The sequence below is a fragment of the Lissotriton vulgaris genome, unplaced genomic scaffold (assembly GCF_964263255.1).
Source record: "Lissotriton vulgaris unplaced genomic scaffold, aLisVul1.2 SCAFFOLD_2924, whole genome shotgun sequence".
NCBI classification, from domain to species: Eukaryota; Metazoa; Chordata; class Amphibia; order Caudata; family Salamandridae; genus Lissotriton; species Lissotriton vulgaris.
In genome coordinates, this window is record NW_028241051.1 from 199,797 (window position 1) to 220,303 (window position 20,507).

Here is a 20,507-nt window from a genome sequence, read left to right on the forward strand (position 1 = left end):
CTCATAACAGAGAAAATGGAAATAACTTAAAGCAAGTATCAGCTCGATCTTCTAACATGCACAAAAGACTTGTTCACCTGATTTTACAGTCAATTCGATGTTCAAAACCTTAGGGGGTGGCCCGGCCCGACTTCCTCCAGCTTGTGACGGTCCCGCCCTTGTCCAGGGCTTTTCCCGGGACGCTCCCGCGCAGCAGGTGACTGTAACAATTATGTATCATCGATGGTAACCAGTGGGTCTTGCAGCACGGGACCAGGTGTTCTCAATCAAGCAGGGACTCCTGGTACATTGAGTCCCTGCTGGCGCCCAGTGCTTGATCTCCTGCCTCGCAGTTCTTCCCCAGGTAAGCGTTCTCACCCTGATGGATGCGGCAAGCTGTGGCCGGACTTCTCCTTTCTTCTGGGCAACAGATTCAGACGCTCCTTGTTTCTGCTAAAATGCGGCCCCCCTACCTACACTAGATCCTTGTGAAAGCGCACCTAGCCAATGCTTTTCCTACCGGTTCATGTCGTTCTCCTTCAAAGTCCTGACTACTCAGTGAATTTGCTAAGTGAGCCTTTAATTGTTAGCTACTTGAAGCTAAAAAAACAGGTTCTTAAAGTTAAGCCGGACTGCTCAGTGCCAAGCTACCAAGGGTGTGAGCACAGGTTATTTGAGGTTTGCTTGTGCCTTAAACTGTCATGGATTGTGGTTGCTGCTTGACCAGGGTGTACATCCCAGTCAACCAACAATCCAAATTCACTTTCAAATCTGATGCCGCTAGACATCTGGTTCACACCCCTCTTCTGTGTACATCTTGGTGAAAGAAGCTGCACAACTTGCATGTAGGGCAGCCCTCACTGTTGCTTTACCCACAATACCGCACTTTACTTACACCCCAAATCTTTTACCTAGTTCTGCAGGTTTGGACCGAGTTAGTTGCTCTGTGCCCTGCAGTTTTAGATTTTTCTCACTAGGGAGGGGCGGCTGCTCTCACCTTCACGTCCGGAGTAGGGAGAATATTGTGAGATAGGGGGAAACTGCTGTAACTTCTGCTACCATCTCATTCCTTATGGAAGCCACAAGTCCATTACAGACTAACATTGAGAACAGGAATGTAAGGAGCATTCACACGGCACCCAAGCATTACTCTGTTCTTTTATGTAAAGAAAAGGAATACTGAATGCCCAGCTGCAACAAACTACTGCCCGGGAGGTCATTTAGCTCTAAATGAGAGGGCATGGCCAGGCGTATTCCACCAAGTACTCAGTCAGGAGAGTATTAATGAGGAACAGAGCAGCTACCCCATTCCTGGTCTGAATCATTGATAAAAGCAGTAGGCATCTTCTTACATGGCAATCAGATGGTTCCCCATTTTCAGGACCTGTGTTTATGCCCCTCATATGGACTAAAGCTCGTACTGGGCCTCCCTAGCCTTACAGATGGCACAATGGGCCGATTCACCAGGGACAGTGGTTGGTAACTAACCGTATTAGACAGCGTACTTTACAGTCCCCTTTTAATGGCAGCAGAGCCCCACACACCATAACCACCATGGAATGAAGAGTTAAATTCCACAAGACTTGAAATTTAATGGCTGCTCCTCCCGCCCCACCCCCACCCCCCCCCCCCCCCGCCCCCAAACAGCAAGCCAATCCACTTTGTTGTGCTGAAAACTAGCCATAATGTATGTATTTGGTCAACTGCTTACTTGCACAGCTATTCATCTCATCTGACCTGTTCCAACATAAGAACCATGTGACAGCATGAATGGAAATCGCATACAGAAATTGTTTGACTTGGCCCTTCTTGGCTAAAGTTCCCTAAACTTTTTGCTCCCCTCCCAGTCCAGACCTTTTTTCTGGACATGGTGTTGCCAACTTAGATGCTTTGGGCACTTTGCCACTGGTGATCAGTGCCAAAGTGAAAGTGCTCCCTGTGTAAAATGTAATGGTAATTGGTTGTCCATGATGGTTCTGTTTGCCTTACTAGTAAAGTCACTAGTAACTAGGTGTGCCAGGGCAGTTAATGTAAATGCTACTAGTGGGCCTGCAGCACTAATTGTGCCACCCACACAAGTAGCCTTCGAGAGAGAACTCAGGCCTGCCACTGCAGTGCCTGTACGCAGTTTGTTAAACTGCCCTGTTGTCCTGACAAGTGCACCCACTGGCCAGGCCTTTCCCTTCCTATGCACATCAGATACCCTTATGGTAGGTCCAAGGTACCCCCTGGGCAGGATGCAGTGCATATGAAAGGTAGGACATGTACTAAGGTGTGTATCATGTCCTGATAGTCAAATACTCCATTTCGTTTTTCAATGTTGAAAGGACATCTTGCCCATATGACAGGCTGGAAAACATTAAACAGCCTCCCCCAGTCTATCTTCCATAAGGCTTAAGATGGAGGGGAAGTTTAGTATTGCTGAACTCAATAACACATCGTTTTGGGAAGGTAGTTTTTGCATGGTGTGTTTAGAAAGCACTCTTAGAAGTGGCTGGGTTTTTGTGCTCCAACATTTGTGTGTCTGCCTGGTTGTGGATGGACTGTGGATTTGAAAGGGATAGGATCTGGGGAATGTCTTGATCCAGGGGAGGTGGTGAGACATCAACAGGCTGACCTGCATCTTGAGTGTAGGGAGGAGTAGCAGCCCCTATAGGTCAAGAGGCTTAGGTTGCCGCCATAAAACAATGGTCCCATCTCCTGCTGAGTGATGGAGAATCCAGACCCACACTAATCAAAGGAATAAAGTGTCACTGGCAGGGTGCCACCCAGAACTGGTTTGAACAGGGGTCAGTGCCCCCCTGAACAAAGATTTTCAAAGACATTTAGGGGTATAACTATGAGAGCTGAAACCACTGGACTTTGGAATGGAGAAATGGAGTGATCAAGACTGTAAAGGATTGACCCACTTCATGGTCAAGAGGAACCTCTGCCAAGGAAGAAACAGGTCAAGAGACTTTAAGGAAAGGACTGACCTTTGCTGTGTGTTCTGGGGCTGGCCTGTAGTATGCTGCTTTAACCAAGGAGAGGCTAAAGGGACTTTGCTGTGTACCCCCGCTTGAAAGGACTTGGCTGCGTCCGGAAGTAACTTCTCCTCAAGGGCCTGAGGTGAGCAGGCTCTCTGTTGCGGAAACTCAGGTACACAAAAAAGTTTCCAGGAAAGTCTCAGCAAGGCTGTGTGCATGTGCCTCATGCAGTTTGAGACCTTCGTGAGGATTGCCCGGTTATCGTGCACCCAGAGTTCAAGTGAGTCTCAGCGTCGCAGTGTGCATGTGCCCTGTTGCAGCCTGGGATCTTCGTAGCAAATGCGGCCCTGACCAGGCAGCCCTAGAGGAGCTGACCCACCAGCCGAGCCCGCTGTTGCCAGAACAGGCCATCGAACAAACCCAGTCAAGGGAGAGCCCACAGTTCCACTGCCCAAATCCCCAAAGATTGCATCGGAGGCCCAAGTCGTGGGAAGAGGAGAGTGGGGGGGGGGGGGTGAGGGGGGGTCACGTGTAGTCGCCTGGGGCAGGGTGCAGGCTCCGAGAGACGCTCTCGGCCTCTCCCATTCCTGCAGTGCCAGCCTTTGCTTTGGCTCGTATCGCAGCCCATACTTGCCAAGGAGTGGCAGTACCAGGGCCAGAGTGTGGTGCTGCACTTTGGTTTACATCATACCCGTGTGGGGGCATCAGTTGATCAGGAGTCAGACAAGGGGCAGAGAGACCACCTAAAGCACAGTGATCGGTGCTAGAGTATTATGCATTGCATTATTCCTGCATTATGAACGGCTTGATTGTTCAATAACAAACTGCATTATTTTTACCATGCAAAGTGCCCAATTCTAGCATTACGAACTGCATTGAGACTGGTGGATCATTTAGTATAGCTCATTAATATCGTCAGAACTTACAAGGGCTAGCTGGCCTAATTCCTGGCCAGGAACTGGCCAGGAGGAATATTACAAATACACACATGTTGGATTTATATAAACTTATGCTTTTTTTTATAAAACTCGTGTGGAGTCAATTTGGGGTGTCATCATTGGGTTACTGGGTGCAAGGTTGCAAATACTTTACACACTTGCCTTGAAGGATGGCTGCTCGTGCCAAGCTACAGAGGGGGTGAGCGGGGGCCTATCTGAGAAGGTGTCCCTCCTTCCACCGACGTGGAATCAAGGGTCCCTACCTCAGCCAAATAGCGACCCCCAGGTCTAACAGTAACTATTGCAGATCGTTGCACTCTTACATATTCAGACCAAGTTTATATTTAATTGAAACTATATAATTACCAAAGTTCTTCCAACTCCAACCCCATCCTACACACGCTCCAAAAAAAAAAAAAAAAAAAACTCTGGGCATTTTGAAAATACTTTATTCGCCTTTTACACAAACTTAGTTTAGGCAATCTTCAAGAGTTCATCCACTAGTGTTCCAATACCATCGAAAATCTCATGCAGGGGGGCCTTGCACATAAAAGCACATGTCGTTACTATCCGGTTTGCTTCATCCACATGGCATTCATGAACATCTTTACTAATGTGTTTGCCTCCAATTTCTTCAATTGCTAAAGCAGTCGCAGCATCGGGAAACCTGAAAAAACAAAATTAGGAGTAAGAAATGCCTCAGTCATTGCACGTCCATGCAATTGTAAATAAGGTCAATATAGCATTTCTAAAGGAAGCCATTTTAAGTTCAAATGTTTATTTTATTAGGCAGATGGGGGAAGCAGTATTTATAAAGATTAGACTGAGTTTGGAATGTGGGCAGATTAAAAGAATCAATTTCCAGCTCAAATGGTCAATTGCTTCTATTTAGCACACCTCCAAATGTTTCTGGGGTAAGAAACAGGGATGCTCTCATTTGTGCTGTTGAGCCACCAGATTGACAAATCTGGATAGGTGGGTGGAAGGAGAATTATTGAACAAAAAAAAGTAAAAAATTAAAATTAAAAAAAAAATGCATCTGATGAACTGGAGGGAAATAAAAATTGGCAACACTGGCAGGGGCAATAGGTGGTGCAAGCCGCAGTGGCCCGACGTTTATTATTTTTTTTTTTACAAATTAAGCATTGCTATGGAGGAATGGGTATGAAAATCCCCATATTAGGGAGTGAGAGAGAAACCATAAGCTGGAGGACACGCAGTCTCAAAATATTTACCTTTAAACCATCTGTCTGTAGGAGGTAAGCAGAGCCCTATGAAACTGCTAGAAGCAACCTTACCATAAAATGGCACAAACTACTAGCATTTGTGTATATAACAATTTGGGGGTTTAAGGTAGGGCCCCGGATCTATCCCAGGAAGACCAAGCCTCTAAGGTCCTCAATCCTAGTTTAGGGAAGGGGTTATGGAAGAGGTCCTTTTTTCCAGAGGTAGAGGTCACCTGGTCAGGGAAATCCAAGAAGGGGTTTCAAGCCACTTGGAAGGTGTGCGACAGAAAATACCAACATAAATGGACAAGGAAGCCCAATATCGCAGATGTTCCCAAAACTTAAACATACTTCAAATTTTAGGCGACATCCAGTTGTAGCAAGAGGAATTAAAGTGACCACATCACAGGACACCACAAAGTAAAATCCAAGAACTTAAACCTCTCAAAACATTCTATAAAGAAAAAGGCTGTTAATTCGCTTCAAAATAATTCAATATGCAAGTCATTTCTAAAGATTATAAACTGGGGCGCTTGGGCATGGTAGTAAGCAACTTGGTGTAAAAAGCACAAGAAATCTTTGAAAAGAAGGCTAAAACCAAATGCAAAGTGAGGATACAAATAACTAAATACCACAATACCTTGCCTTCCCCAATACGTACAAGAAAAACAAATCATGTTAGAAGATATGCTGCAAGGTGACAGTTTATTGCAAGGCTCTACCAACTCAAGGGTGTTGGTATAGTTGCGACAAGACAACAGACTCATTCGACGAAACATTAACTGCTTGTACTCCTAAAGTTTGGAACAAGTGCATGCATTCTAGGACAGAAATGAACATCTATCAACTAGAAAGTTTGATACTGTTGAACTCAAAATGGAGAGTAGAATGTCAAAGTGGCCAGGAACACCAATTACTCCATCCAAAAACATGCATTCTTGTGCAGTACAGAGTTCTGGAAGTGGTCATCTTACTTGACAATACTACTAGGGTGAAAGCAGTAGAGATGCACAGTAGCAAGAGGGTGAACAGTTGCACAAGTGGCAAAATAAAAATCTATTTGATGTAGACAGAATAAAGCAATTAGTCCAATTTGAGATGTCTTGCTGCAAGCCTAGCATATTCAAAACAAATTACCAAAGCAACACTCATTGTTGCAATAGGAAACACGTAAAAATAGAACCAAAGGCTACATGAACCATCTAAATAACATAGGGTTAAGCGACTAATTTGTGCAAAATACAAATTGTTTTCTTTAAGTTTTATTAAACAAAAAGACCTGACAAAAGGAAATTCAACTCTCAGGTGAGTGCATACAATTTCAAACTATGGAGTGGAGCAACACAGTTCAGGATCAAATAACCACCATCAACAAGTGGGTCAAGGGGACTCCTGTGCTTCTGAGCCTAATCTAATCACTGGTGGCTCACATATTCCTCCCTGAGGACTTTTCCATGCTCCCAAACCTTATTCCACTTCTGCGGGCAGTTCCTGGCCACATACACCGACCGCTCTCGGAACATGCACCAATCAAGATCTTCTGACCATTTTGTAAGCCTGGGTGGCTGACTAGCACCCTTAAGTTGAGCGATATTACGTTTGGCCACCATATAGGCCAAAGTCACCCATTGCTTCTGGTAAACATTCAGGTCAGTCAGCTCCCACACATTCAGCAGACATCTCCAGGCCTCCGGCCAGATCTCAACACCTGAAACTTCTCTCAGCTCCTCATGGACTTTTGTCCAATACCCCTGGATATCACCACAATGCCAAAGGATATGCATAAATGTCCGGACCTCTTCTACAGTCTCCACTCTCGGCTCTACCCATTCGTGCCAGACGAGGCCCCGTTATGTAGGACCTACGCAAATCTTTAACTGCACAAGCCGGAGCTGCATCTTGATAGCTACCACTTTGGGGGATGACACCGCCTCGGTCCAATCCTCATCATCAAGCTCTAAACCGTCTGCACCCCTCTGAGCCCTGAGCCGCACAAAGGGGTCATCCGAGTTATTGACTAACTTCCTGTAGATCAGAGATAGTTGTCAGGAATATGACAATCCATTTCACGGTCCTCAAGAAGAGATGCCCCCAGGAGCTCGGTACCCTTGGGAACATGAGTGGTGACCTGCAGATAGTGAAAGTACTAGTCATGATGCAACCTATACTGCTGTACAAGGGATTCAAAACGGGAGTACTGAGTTTTTATGCCATACATCTTTAACCTGTGTACAAAATACTAATTTTAAATGCACAATAAACTGCATTAAACAATGAAACAAGGAACAAAAAGAGACCCTACTTTGTGAACTATAAGATCTTGAACATGTAGTTCCAACTCTGCTTTCCTACGTGAGCTATTTAAAGTAAATTCTAATATTTGTTACTTTACAAAGCACTTTTATTCAAATTTCTTACCGTCCATCAACATTCTCATTCTTGCCAATTGTCACTTCACAGCCTGGGAAGATCTTAGCCGCCAATACTGGAGAAATGCAGCACAGTCCAATGGGCTTCTTCGCTTTGTGGAAAGCTTCAAGTGTTGACTTCACTTGCTCATTAACTGTGCATGCATTGCCCTCCACTGCCCAGGAGGACAGATTCTTTGCCACACCAAAGCCACCTAAAATTAAAATGGGTGTTGCCAATCTTAAAGTGGTGAAAGATCAGAGCAAGGTGAGTAACACTACAGTTTTAAGACAACTTTATGCAAGAGAGACCCAATGTAGTTTTCCTGTACCTAAATTTAGAATTAGATCGCTCATTACACATCACACCTTCATTATAACTGCTGCTACATAAAAACCACATGTGTCCCCTCAAGCCAGACATTCTTTCCACAAGACTCAAGCAGTAGTTTTATTGCATTTTGCACCCCAAGCAAAACACATTAGAAGGCAAGCAGACTCTTGTTCACTTTGCCAATGGATTCTAGATAGCCTGGCTGATGGGTGTTGCCCCGAAACCAGTCCCAGGATGCTAGTTTCCAGTTCAGGGAAGACCTGGCTTGGCAGTTCAGGCTGGACTGTTTCCATGAGGTACAGGGTCAAGACTGATTTGCATATAGCTGGGTCTGAACTGAGGTGGCGAAGTGAGCTAAAGAAAGATGGATTCAACCCAGATCTGTGACTGGGAGGGGGTGAGCGGGAGGGAGGAGAGGGAGTGTGTCTGAAAAGTTTCAGTTCTTCATCTATCATCTCCCTGCATTTGCTAAAGCATTTTCTCAGCCATACATTTTGGATCTCTTTTTAACTAAAGTTAACCCATTCACGGAAGAATGGTGCATGCAAAATTACTTTGACAAAGTATGACAACTGGTTAGGTTATATTCAGTTAGGCACATGTAGCGAAGCAACTTCTTTCTTAAGATTGTCCACACAAACATTTCCAGCTGCGACCTTTTGCATGCACGACCATGTTGGATTAGTTTCTCTGAAACTAAACTTTTCACATCTAGCTTCGCACAACATCACAACACCCTGATCCTCATGTGCAAAGTCATTTCACACCAAGTACAAAGATCATCACCATCATCCACAGGGAAACAGGACTAGCTAAATAGCCATAACTTCACTAATCTATGTTTAATTCACAAGTCTGCTGTCTATTATAAAAGATTAGCATCCTGATCGATAAGTAGGAGGTACTACCGCTGACAGAGGGTCCTTGCATGCTGAGAATTCACTATGTAGCGGTCTGACATCTAGTGAGGGGTGTCCAGTCGGACCAAGGGTAGGTCCTTCACTATCCCATTAGTTAACTGGGTTGGATCATACCCTGTGTGGGTGTATTCTAGGATCTACACCTACACACTCTAGGTAAACTAGAGTAGGGTTTGCATAGTGTCAGTACAACAATTACTGCCTTGTTTATATGCCTGCATTTATACATTGCTTAGCACCACAGTAGAACTTTTCTACTATTTACACTTTTGGTGCATGTAATCACATTTATCTGCTTCTGTGTACAAAGCATTGCAGCACACGAATTTTATGAAATTACGTTGGTTCAATAAATATTATTGATATTATCCCACTGAATTCTCTGTATATTTGAGAATAAGCAAGCATGAGTGACTGAGCAAAGGTTTCTGTACTGTTTCCACTATCCAATGTGTCAGGGTTGTCCTATTCAGTGGTTGCCAGAAACTATCTGCTCCCTAGTAGGTTATGGGTGCTTACGGTTGCACTGGGAGCTAGCTGGTCTATAGGCAAACATCCAGTGGGGGTGTCTGGGATCAGCCTTGACACCAAGCCCTTAGTTTGTCTAAAAGCACAGATCCTATGAATTGATAGGAACTACAGTTACAGCAGAAAAGGAAATTCATTTGGACCAATAGGCTTTACTACATACAGCTATGCAGACGCTCTATAAAAAAAGGTACAGTACTGGTGAGAAGATCAATGGGAAGTTAGTGCAAATAAGTGAACTAGTTGAAACATTCATACCCAAAGTACAACCTTGAATAGTGTTCTCAACTAGGAAATTAAAAAACCTCGCTAGTCTTTCTACCTTTAAAAAAAGGGTAGAATGCAAGGCATACCTGAATTTTCCATAAATTGAAAAAGATTAACCTGTTCGTTGAGCCAGTCGGCCAAAGGCCGCAAGCACTACCTCGGTAGCACTGCGCACGTCTGTTGGCCCCACACCGGAATTGCCGCCGTGGTAAAGGGGTTAAACTCAAGCATTAGTTAACGGTGCATGTAATACAGGTAATTACATAAAGCCAAAATACAATAGCTCACAAAAACATCAGTACACATCTCATAGAGTCAATATTTTCCAGTGGGCAGTCAGCCTCTTTGATCCAAAGTCTCTTGTTGTCGTATAACCAATGTTATCCAAAATGGAAAATGGACAATATCCAATAGTACACAATATTCTTTTATTAGTTATTTTTCTTGTCACAGCCGACGGGCGTTTCGCCCTTCGCGGGCTTTTTCAAGGCTGTAATTTATATACAAAAGATAGTCCCTTATCGGAATCAGAATCCATGGTCCATGGTCCACCTTCAGTTTCTCATTTCTTATGAACATAGGTCTAACACATAGGTGTCATTGTGCCACCACCACCAGCATGGTTTAAATGCGCACCTCGCACAAATAGTTAACACATGTTTTTAATTGTGCTGCTACGAGTTATTGCGCGGAGGGAAAACCCCCTTTGTGCGACCACCTTCACCAACACACCCATTATTTTGCCTAGAGTTCTCATGCACCCAAAGGCACGCTACCTAGCTACCACGTGTCCTATTGATTTAATAAGACATGCTAGGAGTATGCCAATCAATGCATCCTGCTTGCCCCTACTTCCAATTCAATCTATAGAAAACACTCACCGGAAAATTTGTCAATTGACCAGCATATGTTCTAAAAATAGTATTTCATAAAAACAGGTTGGCATTGATCCTGTGGAAGTATATGGGGAAACTGTAAACATTCTGGCATATATGTGTGACATTATCACTCTATTCTTTATGTTAGCAACATATATGATTACCAGGCTTACCTGCAAGCCTTTTCACCTTCACATGTATGAATAAAGTTGTGGTTATTCCTTATTTTCTAGTACATCCTGTAGTTCCGTAGTTTGAAGTTCTGTGGTTCAGTGGTTCTGAACCCGTTCAATAAAGGTCGGAAATAGACGATTTTGGTGTCAGCAGACAGCAAATCACGAGTGCGGTGTGTACGAGTGTTTGTCTTAATCGATCAATGAGAACACTACGTATTCCGGGATTTCATTTGAACCTTCGGGTTCCATTTTGTGTACGGCAGCCATTTTGTGTGGTTGCCCTCACATAGGCAGATGACTGCAGCCGAACGAGTCCTTGGGACGCGTACACCTTAGCTGACTTCTGAATGACCTGGCTGAACTGACTCCCTTTCCCAAGGCTGACCTCGCTGAGCCAGTTCCTTGCTAAGCAGCTGGTCAGATAAAGATCAAAGAGCAGGACATGCCGAAGTTTATAGTACACTGCACCCACCTTTCTATCTTGCTCCCAATCTGTTTCTGCTCCTTCCTTTACGACATAATCACGGATTTGGGTTGAGGTTTTATGACGGGTTTGTCCGGCCTGACTGAAGAAAATGGAATGTTCTTGGTCATTTCTGGTGGGCTGGACAACGGAAAGTGGGATTGTCGTCATGCGCTACTTTTGAAATGTCACGTTCCCATTGGTCAGTTTGTATATAATCAATGTTAGTCTGGAATGTTGCCGGAGGCTTGATTTTTGGCATAAAAGACCATGCTCCACTCATTGAATGTGTGCAGTCTCTAGCGAACCACGCGTGTTGTGCTTCGTAGACCTCTGTTCCTGGTTGCAGCCAATAAACTTTGGTCTTTGACGTCATCAAGAAGTGTCCAGTGTCTCTGTATGCCAAGGCAGGGGAACTCGAAGGCATCTGGCGTTTTCCCTGACGCCGCTGGGTTCTAAAGCCCAGTCCTTCGGTCCACATGTGATCTGTCACTGTGTTATCATGATGGTTAGACCTTTGATAAGTTCCATCTGAAGTATGGAAATATAGTACTATCAGTTATAGCGATCAATAACTTAAGTTCTATCTTTACTTTTTAAATCAATCACGTCCCGCGTGTGTGTCCTTAAAATCGCAAACTCATAATATTAATAGGTTCCACCCTCCCACACGTCAATGCCTTGCTCCAACTACACTACTAATTTAAATAACTCGCGTCTTTTATTAAAAAGAAAGTAACAAAAATGCGCCAGTGCAAATCCCATATTCCTGCATGCACTTTATACTTTTGCTTCAAGTGCATACTACTGTGGCCCGTCGTAGCAGCCACGATACCCCCTGCTACATGTCCCAAACGTAATGCGTCCAGCACCTTAAAGACGCGTGTTGTGTCCGACGACCCTTACTTTCTGCGGGACTCGGGAGAAAACACTCCCGCCTACAACATATACCAAGTTATTAATTTATCGCTTTCTAATCCCCGCATTTATGCTAACAGTTTGAAGCTTACCACCATAGTGCGTATTTCACAACCGGAAAAAGTCGCCTCCTTCTGCGTTTCCCTTCTAAGGCCCGGTCAGTCTCACCTCCTCCTTGTATCTATAGAAATGGAAGAAGGACCAATTCCAGGGTCCTATTCTTTGTCTTCTAAGAGTATCGCAGCCATTTTAGAGTGTCTACTATATAACTTACTACGTGCATGTGTTGCAATTGTACCAATTAAAGTCCACGTATTCTGACAAAAAATTTAAAAAAAAGTGCCAATAAAAACATTCTGGAGTATAAGCGTAAGGTGATCGCACTAGGTTGTCGCTCTTTTAATATAAAGACAAACACATTTAGTTACAGGTTCTCATTTCTTTATCGCTACTTGTCAAGTTGCAATAACTAGTTGTACATTTGTTGATTTGTCTCGTGTAGTCATCTAAAATCACACAAACAACTAGTTTCCACTACTATTTAGCACTTCTTGGTGAGCACATTAAAGATACATCGACCGCTCCCAGTGATACCCGGAATTGTGCACTCTTATCTTTTTGAACATCCAACAGGTACTGTCCAGTACCATGCATCAATACTTATTTGTCATCTATATCCCACCATTTTCTTCAGATGTGTATACTATGACCACAAAATCAATACTGCCTGAACATCTCGGTTAGTCAACTTCTTGCCTTCTTACAAAAATTCACACATCTTTGTCTCCATACACATCAATAATATGCAGTATCCATTTGCTGTGCATTTCAACACTACACACCAAAATAATGATCTACATAGAATTAGATTTCATGGGATCGATGTGGCAAAGGCAGGAAATAGGAGAGGTAACTGTCTGCGTAAACTACGTCAGCTGGAAAGCAAAATGGATTATCTCTGCGAGCAGTGTAGAAGGGGGCAAACAGACAAAGGTGTGAATTTTTGTAAGGATGCAAGAAGTTGACTAACTTTAGTCCGTATACATGGACTTTCTTATAGATTTAATTGATACAATTGCGTCACATGCAACGTAGTAAGTTATATAGTAGACACTATAAAATGGCCGCCATACTCGAGAAGACACAATAGAACCCTGGAATTGGTCCTTCCATTTCTATAGATACAAGGAGGCGGCGAGACTGACAGGGCCTCAGAAGGGAAACGCGGAAGGAGGTGAACTTTTCCGGTTGTGAAATACGCGCTATGGCGGTAAGCTTCAAACTATGTTAGCATAAATGCAGGGATTAGAAAGAACGATAAATTAATAACTTGGTGTATAGGCAGGAGTGTTTTCTCCCGAGCCCCGCAGAAAGTAAGGGTTGTCGGACACAACACTAGTCTAAGGTGCTGGATGCATTACATTTGGGACATGTAGCACGGGGTATTGTGTTGCTACGACTGGCCACAGTAGAATGCACTTGAAGCAAAAGTATACAGTGCATGCAGGAATATGGGAGTTGCAGTTGGCGCATTTTTGTTACTTTCTTTTTAATAAAAGACGCAAGTTATTTAAATTAGTAGTGTAGTTAGAGCAAGGCATTGGCGTGTTGGAGGGTGGACCCCAATAATATATGAGAGTTTGCGATTTTAAGGACACACACGTGGGAAGTGATTGATTTAAAAAGTAAAGATAGAACTTAAGTTATTGATCGCTATAACTGATAGTACTATATTTCCATACTTCAGATGAACTTATCAAGGCTCCAACCATCATGATTACACAGCGACAGATCACATGTGGATGTATTAGAAAATAAGGAATAACCACAACTTTATTCACACATGTGAAGGTGAAAAGGCTTGCAGGTAAACCTGGTAATTATATATGTTGCTACGTAAAGAATAGAGTGATAATGTCAAACATATTCCAGAATGTTGACAGTTTCCCCCATATACCTCCACAGGATCAATGCCAACCTGTTTATGAAATACTATTTTTAGAACAAATGCTGCTCAATTGACAAATTTTCTGGTGAGTGTTTTCTAGAGATTGAATTGGAAGTAGGGGCAAGCAGTATGCATGGATTGGCATACTGCTAGCATGACTTCTTAAATCAATAGGACACGCGGTATCTAGGTAGCATGCCTTTGGGTGCATGAGAACTCTAGGCAAATTTATGGGTGTGTTGGTGAAGGTGGTCGCACAAAGGGGGCTTGCCCTCCGCGCAATAACTCGTAGCAGAACAATTAAAAACATGTGTTAACTATTTGTGCGAGGTGCGCATTTAAACCATGCTGGTGGCGGCACAATGACACATGTGTTACACCTATGTAAATAGGAAATGAGAAACTGAAGGTGTACCATGGATCATGATTCTGATATGGGACTCATGTATATAAATTACAGCCTTGAAAAAGCCCGCGAAGGGCGAAATGCGCGTCGGCTGTGACAAGAAAAAGAATTAATAAAAGAATATTGTGTACTATTGGATATTGTGAGTTTTCCATTTTGGGTTGAGAGAACATTGGTTGTACGACAACAAGAGACTTTGGATCAACGAGGCTGACTGCCCACTGGATAATAGTGACTCAATGAGATGTGCACTGATGTTTTTGTGAGATGTATATGACATTCTGCCATACCTAGGGTGGGCAGGTGATCATAGATTTGTGCTAAAGGTGGATGAGCACCACATCAGACTTGCACTCATATAGAGGGGCATAATTGATATGAAACATAAATATACCAGGCGAAACAATTTATGATGTGCTGATCGTGTGTAGCAAATCCGCCACTTGTTTAATGTCAAGATACAATAGCTGATTGGGTTCAGGAAATACAAAGCTAATGTTTACAGAGCACAGACTTACCAGGGAAAACGACAGCATCAAAGTCATCAATTTTAATGTCTGCTAAATCTTTAATATCACCACGTGCTAGTCTGGCACTTTCAACAAGGACGTTTCTCTTCTCTTCTGTAGGACTTCCTTTCAAATGATCGACTACATGCATCTGGTCAATGTTTGGTGCAAATATTTTTACCTAAAATTAAAAAAAGAATAATAAAAGCCGCATAGGCTTGTTAGCTTTTAAACACAAACTTCTCTCCAATTTACTAATAAAAGGTCTGAAGCAGGCTATTTAAATGTCAGATTAGGTATAAGAAGCTGGCTGTGTATATGCTGTACCAAAATAAGGTAGTGTGCACAAAGTACAGTGGATCCTCAGAGGTATAGCAGAGGCTAAATTAGATAATCACCAACAGCTCTTTGTGGTTGTGGTAAAGCAGTTAGGCTTATCAGGAGGGTGTGTTCAGTCTTGAATGAGTGAATACTTATGGCACACGCTCAGAATCTAGACAAATTAGGTAAGTAAAACAAGAAGGTATATTTATATTTTATTTTTCGAACCAAGCAAGACCTGGCACAGGTAAATGAAATGAGTTTTAAAATGCAAAACTTTAAAGTAAATATAGTTGAGAATAAATTTGCAATTGTTGCAGGTTTGTATTTGCTTTTAAAACCGTTTAGCATGCATAGAAATCACTTTTGAATTACATAGACTATGCCTAGATATACCGTAGATCATACAATACAAAAAAGTAGGAAACACTTCAGTTAAAAGCTGTTACTTTTCTTTCATACAGAACCAGTGCAGACATTTTTAGGAGAAAAAAAAAACTCACGATATTGGTTCCTATGGGAAACGAGTGTTATTGGTTTGCAGTTAAGTAAACTACCTGCAAGAATAGTTTTAGGGGTTAGAACTAAGTTCCCCCTCCCCCCCCCCCCCAAGGTTCAGTTAGGCACTCAAATTGCACCACCAGTGGCACCGAGGCAGCTGGGTGCAGAGTGCAGGGGCCAAATGCTAGCCAATGGGGGCTTTTGGTCAGGGTCTGCTTATGCACCAGCCACGAGTGTGTGTGAGCAGAGCTCCAGGGATTAAGATCAGCACTGCAGGGGCCAATGATCAGAACATGAGCTGCACCACAAGCAGCATGGAGGCAACCGGATACAGAGTGCCACGAAAGCATTGGAAGTCTTATGCCTGGCAATGGAAATATCTGGTTTGGAAAAGATGCTGGAGGTTCGGTCATGGAAGCTTCCTGAAGGAGACTACCTGCAGGAGAGGCAAGTTGGGTCATAGGAGGGGGGGGAATGCTTGGAAACCATTGGTTGGGCCACCCAAGGCCATAGCGTGTCGGGTGCAGGGGTGACTTGGCGTTGGATCTTACCAGCTCCAGACCTGGTCGAGGTGTGGGGAGACCCTTCAGGTTAAGGCTGCGTGTGTCGGCGTGAAGCAGTCAAGGATCACAAGATCCCAGGTCAGACCATTGGGAGACCTCCTGGTATTGGGACACAAACTCAGGATGTGGGCGTCAGGTGCAGAGTGGTGCAAAGCTGCCTGGGTCCAGGTTCTGTGCTTGAAGGCTTTGTTGAACAAAATCTGCTGCTCACGGGAGACCATCAGACTGATGCAGGGAAAGTCCTCTGAGCTATTGGGGGGGGGGGGGGGAGGAATGTTGCACACGTGGGTGTTTCTGCTGTAGGCAGGTCTGAGTCGGGACAGGCCGGTAGGGCTGGGGCCATATCAGTTGTGTCTTGCTTTGTGGATCAGCACAGCTATTTGGTCCTTTCTTCCTCGAATCTGAGGTGGCAAGGTTCAGGGTCACCCCTCAATGCTACATTTAGGGCTGTTAAAGGAGTGTGCAAGTTGAGATCAATGGGTCCCTTCCTTGGGAAAAGCCCACCCACTATTATGCCACCCTCCAGTGGGCAGGGGAACAAGCCGCTTCCTAACTGGCTGGCCCCTTCCTCTTTAAGATAGAAGGGACCAATATGCACTTCACCTTGCCTCCCCCACCTGAGGGGTGGGGTTAGCAAAGGTGGGCACACCTCTCCTAACTTTGTTTTCCTGCTGATGCTCCCACCCAAAGTGGGGACCAGGACGATGGGAGCCAGTTGTTGGGGTAGCAAAAGGCAGACCGTTGAAGCTTCCCCTTTGTGGACGCAGACCATCCTGGGGAGGAGGCATAACACCTGTCCAAGATGGGCTTTGTTTCTGGACACAGAGCAGAGGCCCTCAACCAAGGAGTCCAGAACTCCATCTGGTGGTGCCAAGTGACAGGCAGACAGGAACCACATCAGGGCTGGTAGTTTAAGGGGGCATCTCTAAGATGCCTTCTGCATGCATTTTACACTAAATCCCACACTGGCATCAGTGTAGGTTGAATGTGCTGAGCAGTTTCTACTAAACTTCTCAGGTTTCAGTATTGCCATTATGGAGCTGCGGCGTTCGTAATGACCCGACTCCCAGACCATAACTCATTATGGCTTTACTACACTTACAATGTTTAAGAATTTACATGGACCCTGTAGGAGTAAAACCATGATGGAACACGGGGTTAGAGCTACAGTCCAAGATTAGACCTGCTGGATTGTCACCTTCAAGTTTGTTCCAAGAGTCCAGCTCAATTTGGAAGAAGAGCTTCAGGGGAGATTGTCTGCATGGTGTGAATAATAGGCCAGGTACCATGGACAGGCTAGAGCCCCACTTTGGCAGTCCACATAGACAGTTGTGCTGTACTTCAGTGTGAGCATCACTGTCTCCATGCAAATGGGCCTGTTCGTAGTCGCAAGAGACCAAAAGCTTGATTTAAGAGCCACACCATGGTTCCAGGATTGGAGAGGCCCCACTTGGGCAGGCGGGGGGCGGGGGGGAACTTTCTCTTTTATTTCCCCAGATTTGTAGATCAGGAGGCCAGCAGACTAGCCCTTGGAGTCACTCTGGGGTCCTGGGCTCAAGATGAAGTTGCAGTTCCAGAATTGTACTGAAAAGTTGGTGCCCGAAATCCTTTTTTTATACCCTAGTACTGAAAGCTTGGAGAAGCTGCTAGACAATGGCTTTCGAGTGCATGGAATTTTCTGCCTCTCCTGCCTCCAAGCTGGCTAAAGGGACTATGCAGGGTTGTACTTGTTAGGCCCTTTGAGTGAAGGCAGAGCACATGAAGACTGAAGCACGGAGGAGCAGGGAGGCCGCATTTTAACCCAAAGATTTCTTCATCCAATTAAGAAAGTGAAGACTTGGATAAAGACATTATTACCCTTTGAACTATATCGTCAAGACCTACCTAACATTATAAACAGGTCCAAAGAAACAGAGTATCTTTTCCTGCTATTGACGGTGGCCCCTCAGTGCATACAGAGGCTTATTCCATTGACAGTTAAGCCTGAGAAATATCAATCGCACAAGAAGTTTAAATCTATGTGGAAAGAAATTTAAATCTTTTAACACAAAATACCAGATACTGAGTCAAAATGTTGCAAATGTCCTGAAGGTGTCAAGATCAAGAAAACACCGAAACGCTGCGTCGACTGTTTTGTTCACTTTTGACTGTATATAGATTCATTGCATTACCACCGCTGGTGGTTTTTAAATCAAATGTTTTTATTATGTTTTAGAAAGTAACCCATGCTGGGAGGTGATAAATAAATTTCATGATATTTTTTATTTGACAAAAACTGCTCTACTGAGTATATTTTCACGTTGATATAACTGTGTCTAGGTCCACTTTGCCTTGCTTGTATAGGTTTTATTGGTTAAAAAGATAGGGATAATTACTCTTCCACCTATCCCTGACCCAGTCTAGCAATTTTTGCTCAGCCATTCTAGCCTGCCACGGTTTAAACAGGGACTTTTACTTGTTTTGCTGATGTCACTATCCCCCTCCCTGACATACACTACAGGGATACCTCCTTTTTCTAATACCATATGTGTATTAAACTAGCACTAATGAGGTGCAACCAATGCCCAGAGTGTCAGCAAGTCTAAAATTGACACAATCATGCAGCATCACCATCATAAAATGTGCTGCATAGTTTGCCCTTTCTTGTCGCATAGTTTACTCGACTTCCACATGATGCCAATGGGTCTGACTTTGGGCTACCAGTTGCAAGACATCTCCCCCTATTTAACTGAGAAACTCTGGGAACACTCCTTTCCTACTACTCGCCATGGCATAATTCATAATAGGCATCCAGTGCAAAAGCATAACCATTTAAAAGGATCTGGTAGGATGAAGACCCATAGGGCCATTCCACCCCGAAAGCACCTGATCCCATCTGGTAGGATGAGAACACTTCCTTTGAGGTCATAGAACCCTGTTCAGGTCATTTAGGTCCCCCGCTTTTTTTGTGTGTTTGTATCAAGTGCAAGGCTTAACAAGGTGCAGCACATGGGTATGTAAGTTTGTTGTCGACAGGAATTTGCAGAGATCGTCACTCTGCTCACGCAATTCAGAATGACTATTTCAAACCAAAGTTCCCCATGACCACGTTAAGGCACTAGTTAGTTTATTTAAGCATGCCGCTACTAAGCAGCGCAGGATGAAAACACGCTTGTCAACCAACCAGCACTTAAATCTATACCCCCCCCCCCCTTCCCAAATGAAGTAATCCTAGGTCTTAATTAAACCCCATGAATACACAGCGCCGTTGCAGAAAGTAAAGACAGCGCACATATTGAAAATAAAAGTCTAAGTGCTCGCTGTAGTAAACTGTAGGTTTGCTACTTTCCAGTTAAATATATACATTCCTGCTCAGAGGAGCGTGTGCCCTCCGTTCAGATTAAAGAAAAAGAGGGACTCATTACATCACATTGAATAGCAGGTCTCCGAGTTGACAACGATGTGAAACCAACGTACTATTTTCACCCAATGACGGGTTGTATCAATAACAGTGGAAACAAAGTGGCAGGCACACACTATGTGGAAGGAAACATTAAAAAGTAGCGCGTGAGGAACACCAAAGGTTTCCGGAGCGCGCAGAATACCTTACACCCTCCGAGTAAACAAAGTAGCCTTCCGCGGGCGAGGTCATTTGGGTGTACTTACCTCCGCCTCCTTGCGGCTGAGGTGCACGAGCACGGCCGACGTCTCATGTATTTCGCTGCCGTCGAACACGCCGCAGCCGGCCAGCACCACAGCCACGCGCTTCTTCGCTGCCATACTGCCTGCACGAGAAAATAAAACTAAACGAGAGGGAGTTAGTGCAGGGCGTGGTTAAATGCAAGATTGTATGTAGAGCTAGAAGACATACTATATCGCCAAGCCAACACCCCTTTCATCGTTAAACTCGCCACGAGCACCTTTGACTGAGAATGACACCTGCGTTGTTGGCTATAATTTGGGACTACGTTACCGCTGCATTGCAGCCCTGTCTGATCTTGCAGCTCACAGGTGCTACAATGTTGCCGCGTACGACATGCACGTTAGTTTCTTTACCAAGAGTTGAATATTAACGGCCACATGCATCATTGTAGGATTTTGCATTTCCTGAATTGCGAAAATTAAGGAATCGCAATTTAGGAATTGCAAAATCCTATGCATCAAGAAATCTGAAGTGTTTTTACGATGTCTTAATTTTCTGTATTTGCGATTCCTTAATTGCGAATCGCAATTAAGGAATGGCATTACATGGGCCCACATACATCATTGTGACATTTTG

The 20,507-nt window shown here is 44.1% G+C and overlaps 1 protein-coding gene across 1 annotated transcript; it reads right to left on the reverse strand.

The window, feature by feature from the left end:
• Nucleotides 1-4,316: 4,316 nt before the first annotated feature.
• LOC147672123 (glutamine amidotransferase-like class 1 domain-containing protein 3, mitochondrial) lies at nt 4,317-20,033 on the reverse strand. The gene is made up of 4 exons (XM_086948019.1): nt 19,895-20,033; nt 14,874-15,045; nt 7,528-7,732; nt 4,317-4,550 (listed from the first exon to the last, which is right to left on the reverse strand). The coding sequence occupies exons 1-4, from the start codon at nt 20,006-20,008 to the stop codon at nt 4,358-4,360; spliced, it is 684 nt and encodes a 227-aa protein (XP_086804145.1). The 5' UTR covers nt 20,009-20,033; the 3' UTR covers nt 4,317-4,357.
• Between the last annotated feature and the right edge of the window lie 474 nt (nt 20,034-20,507).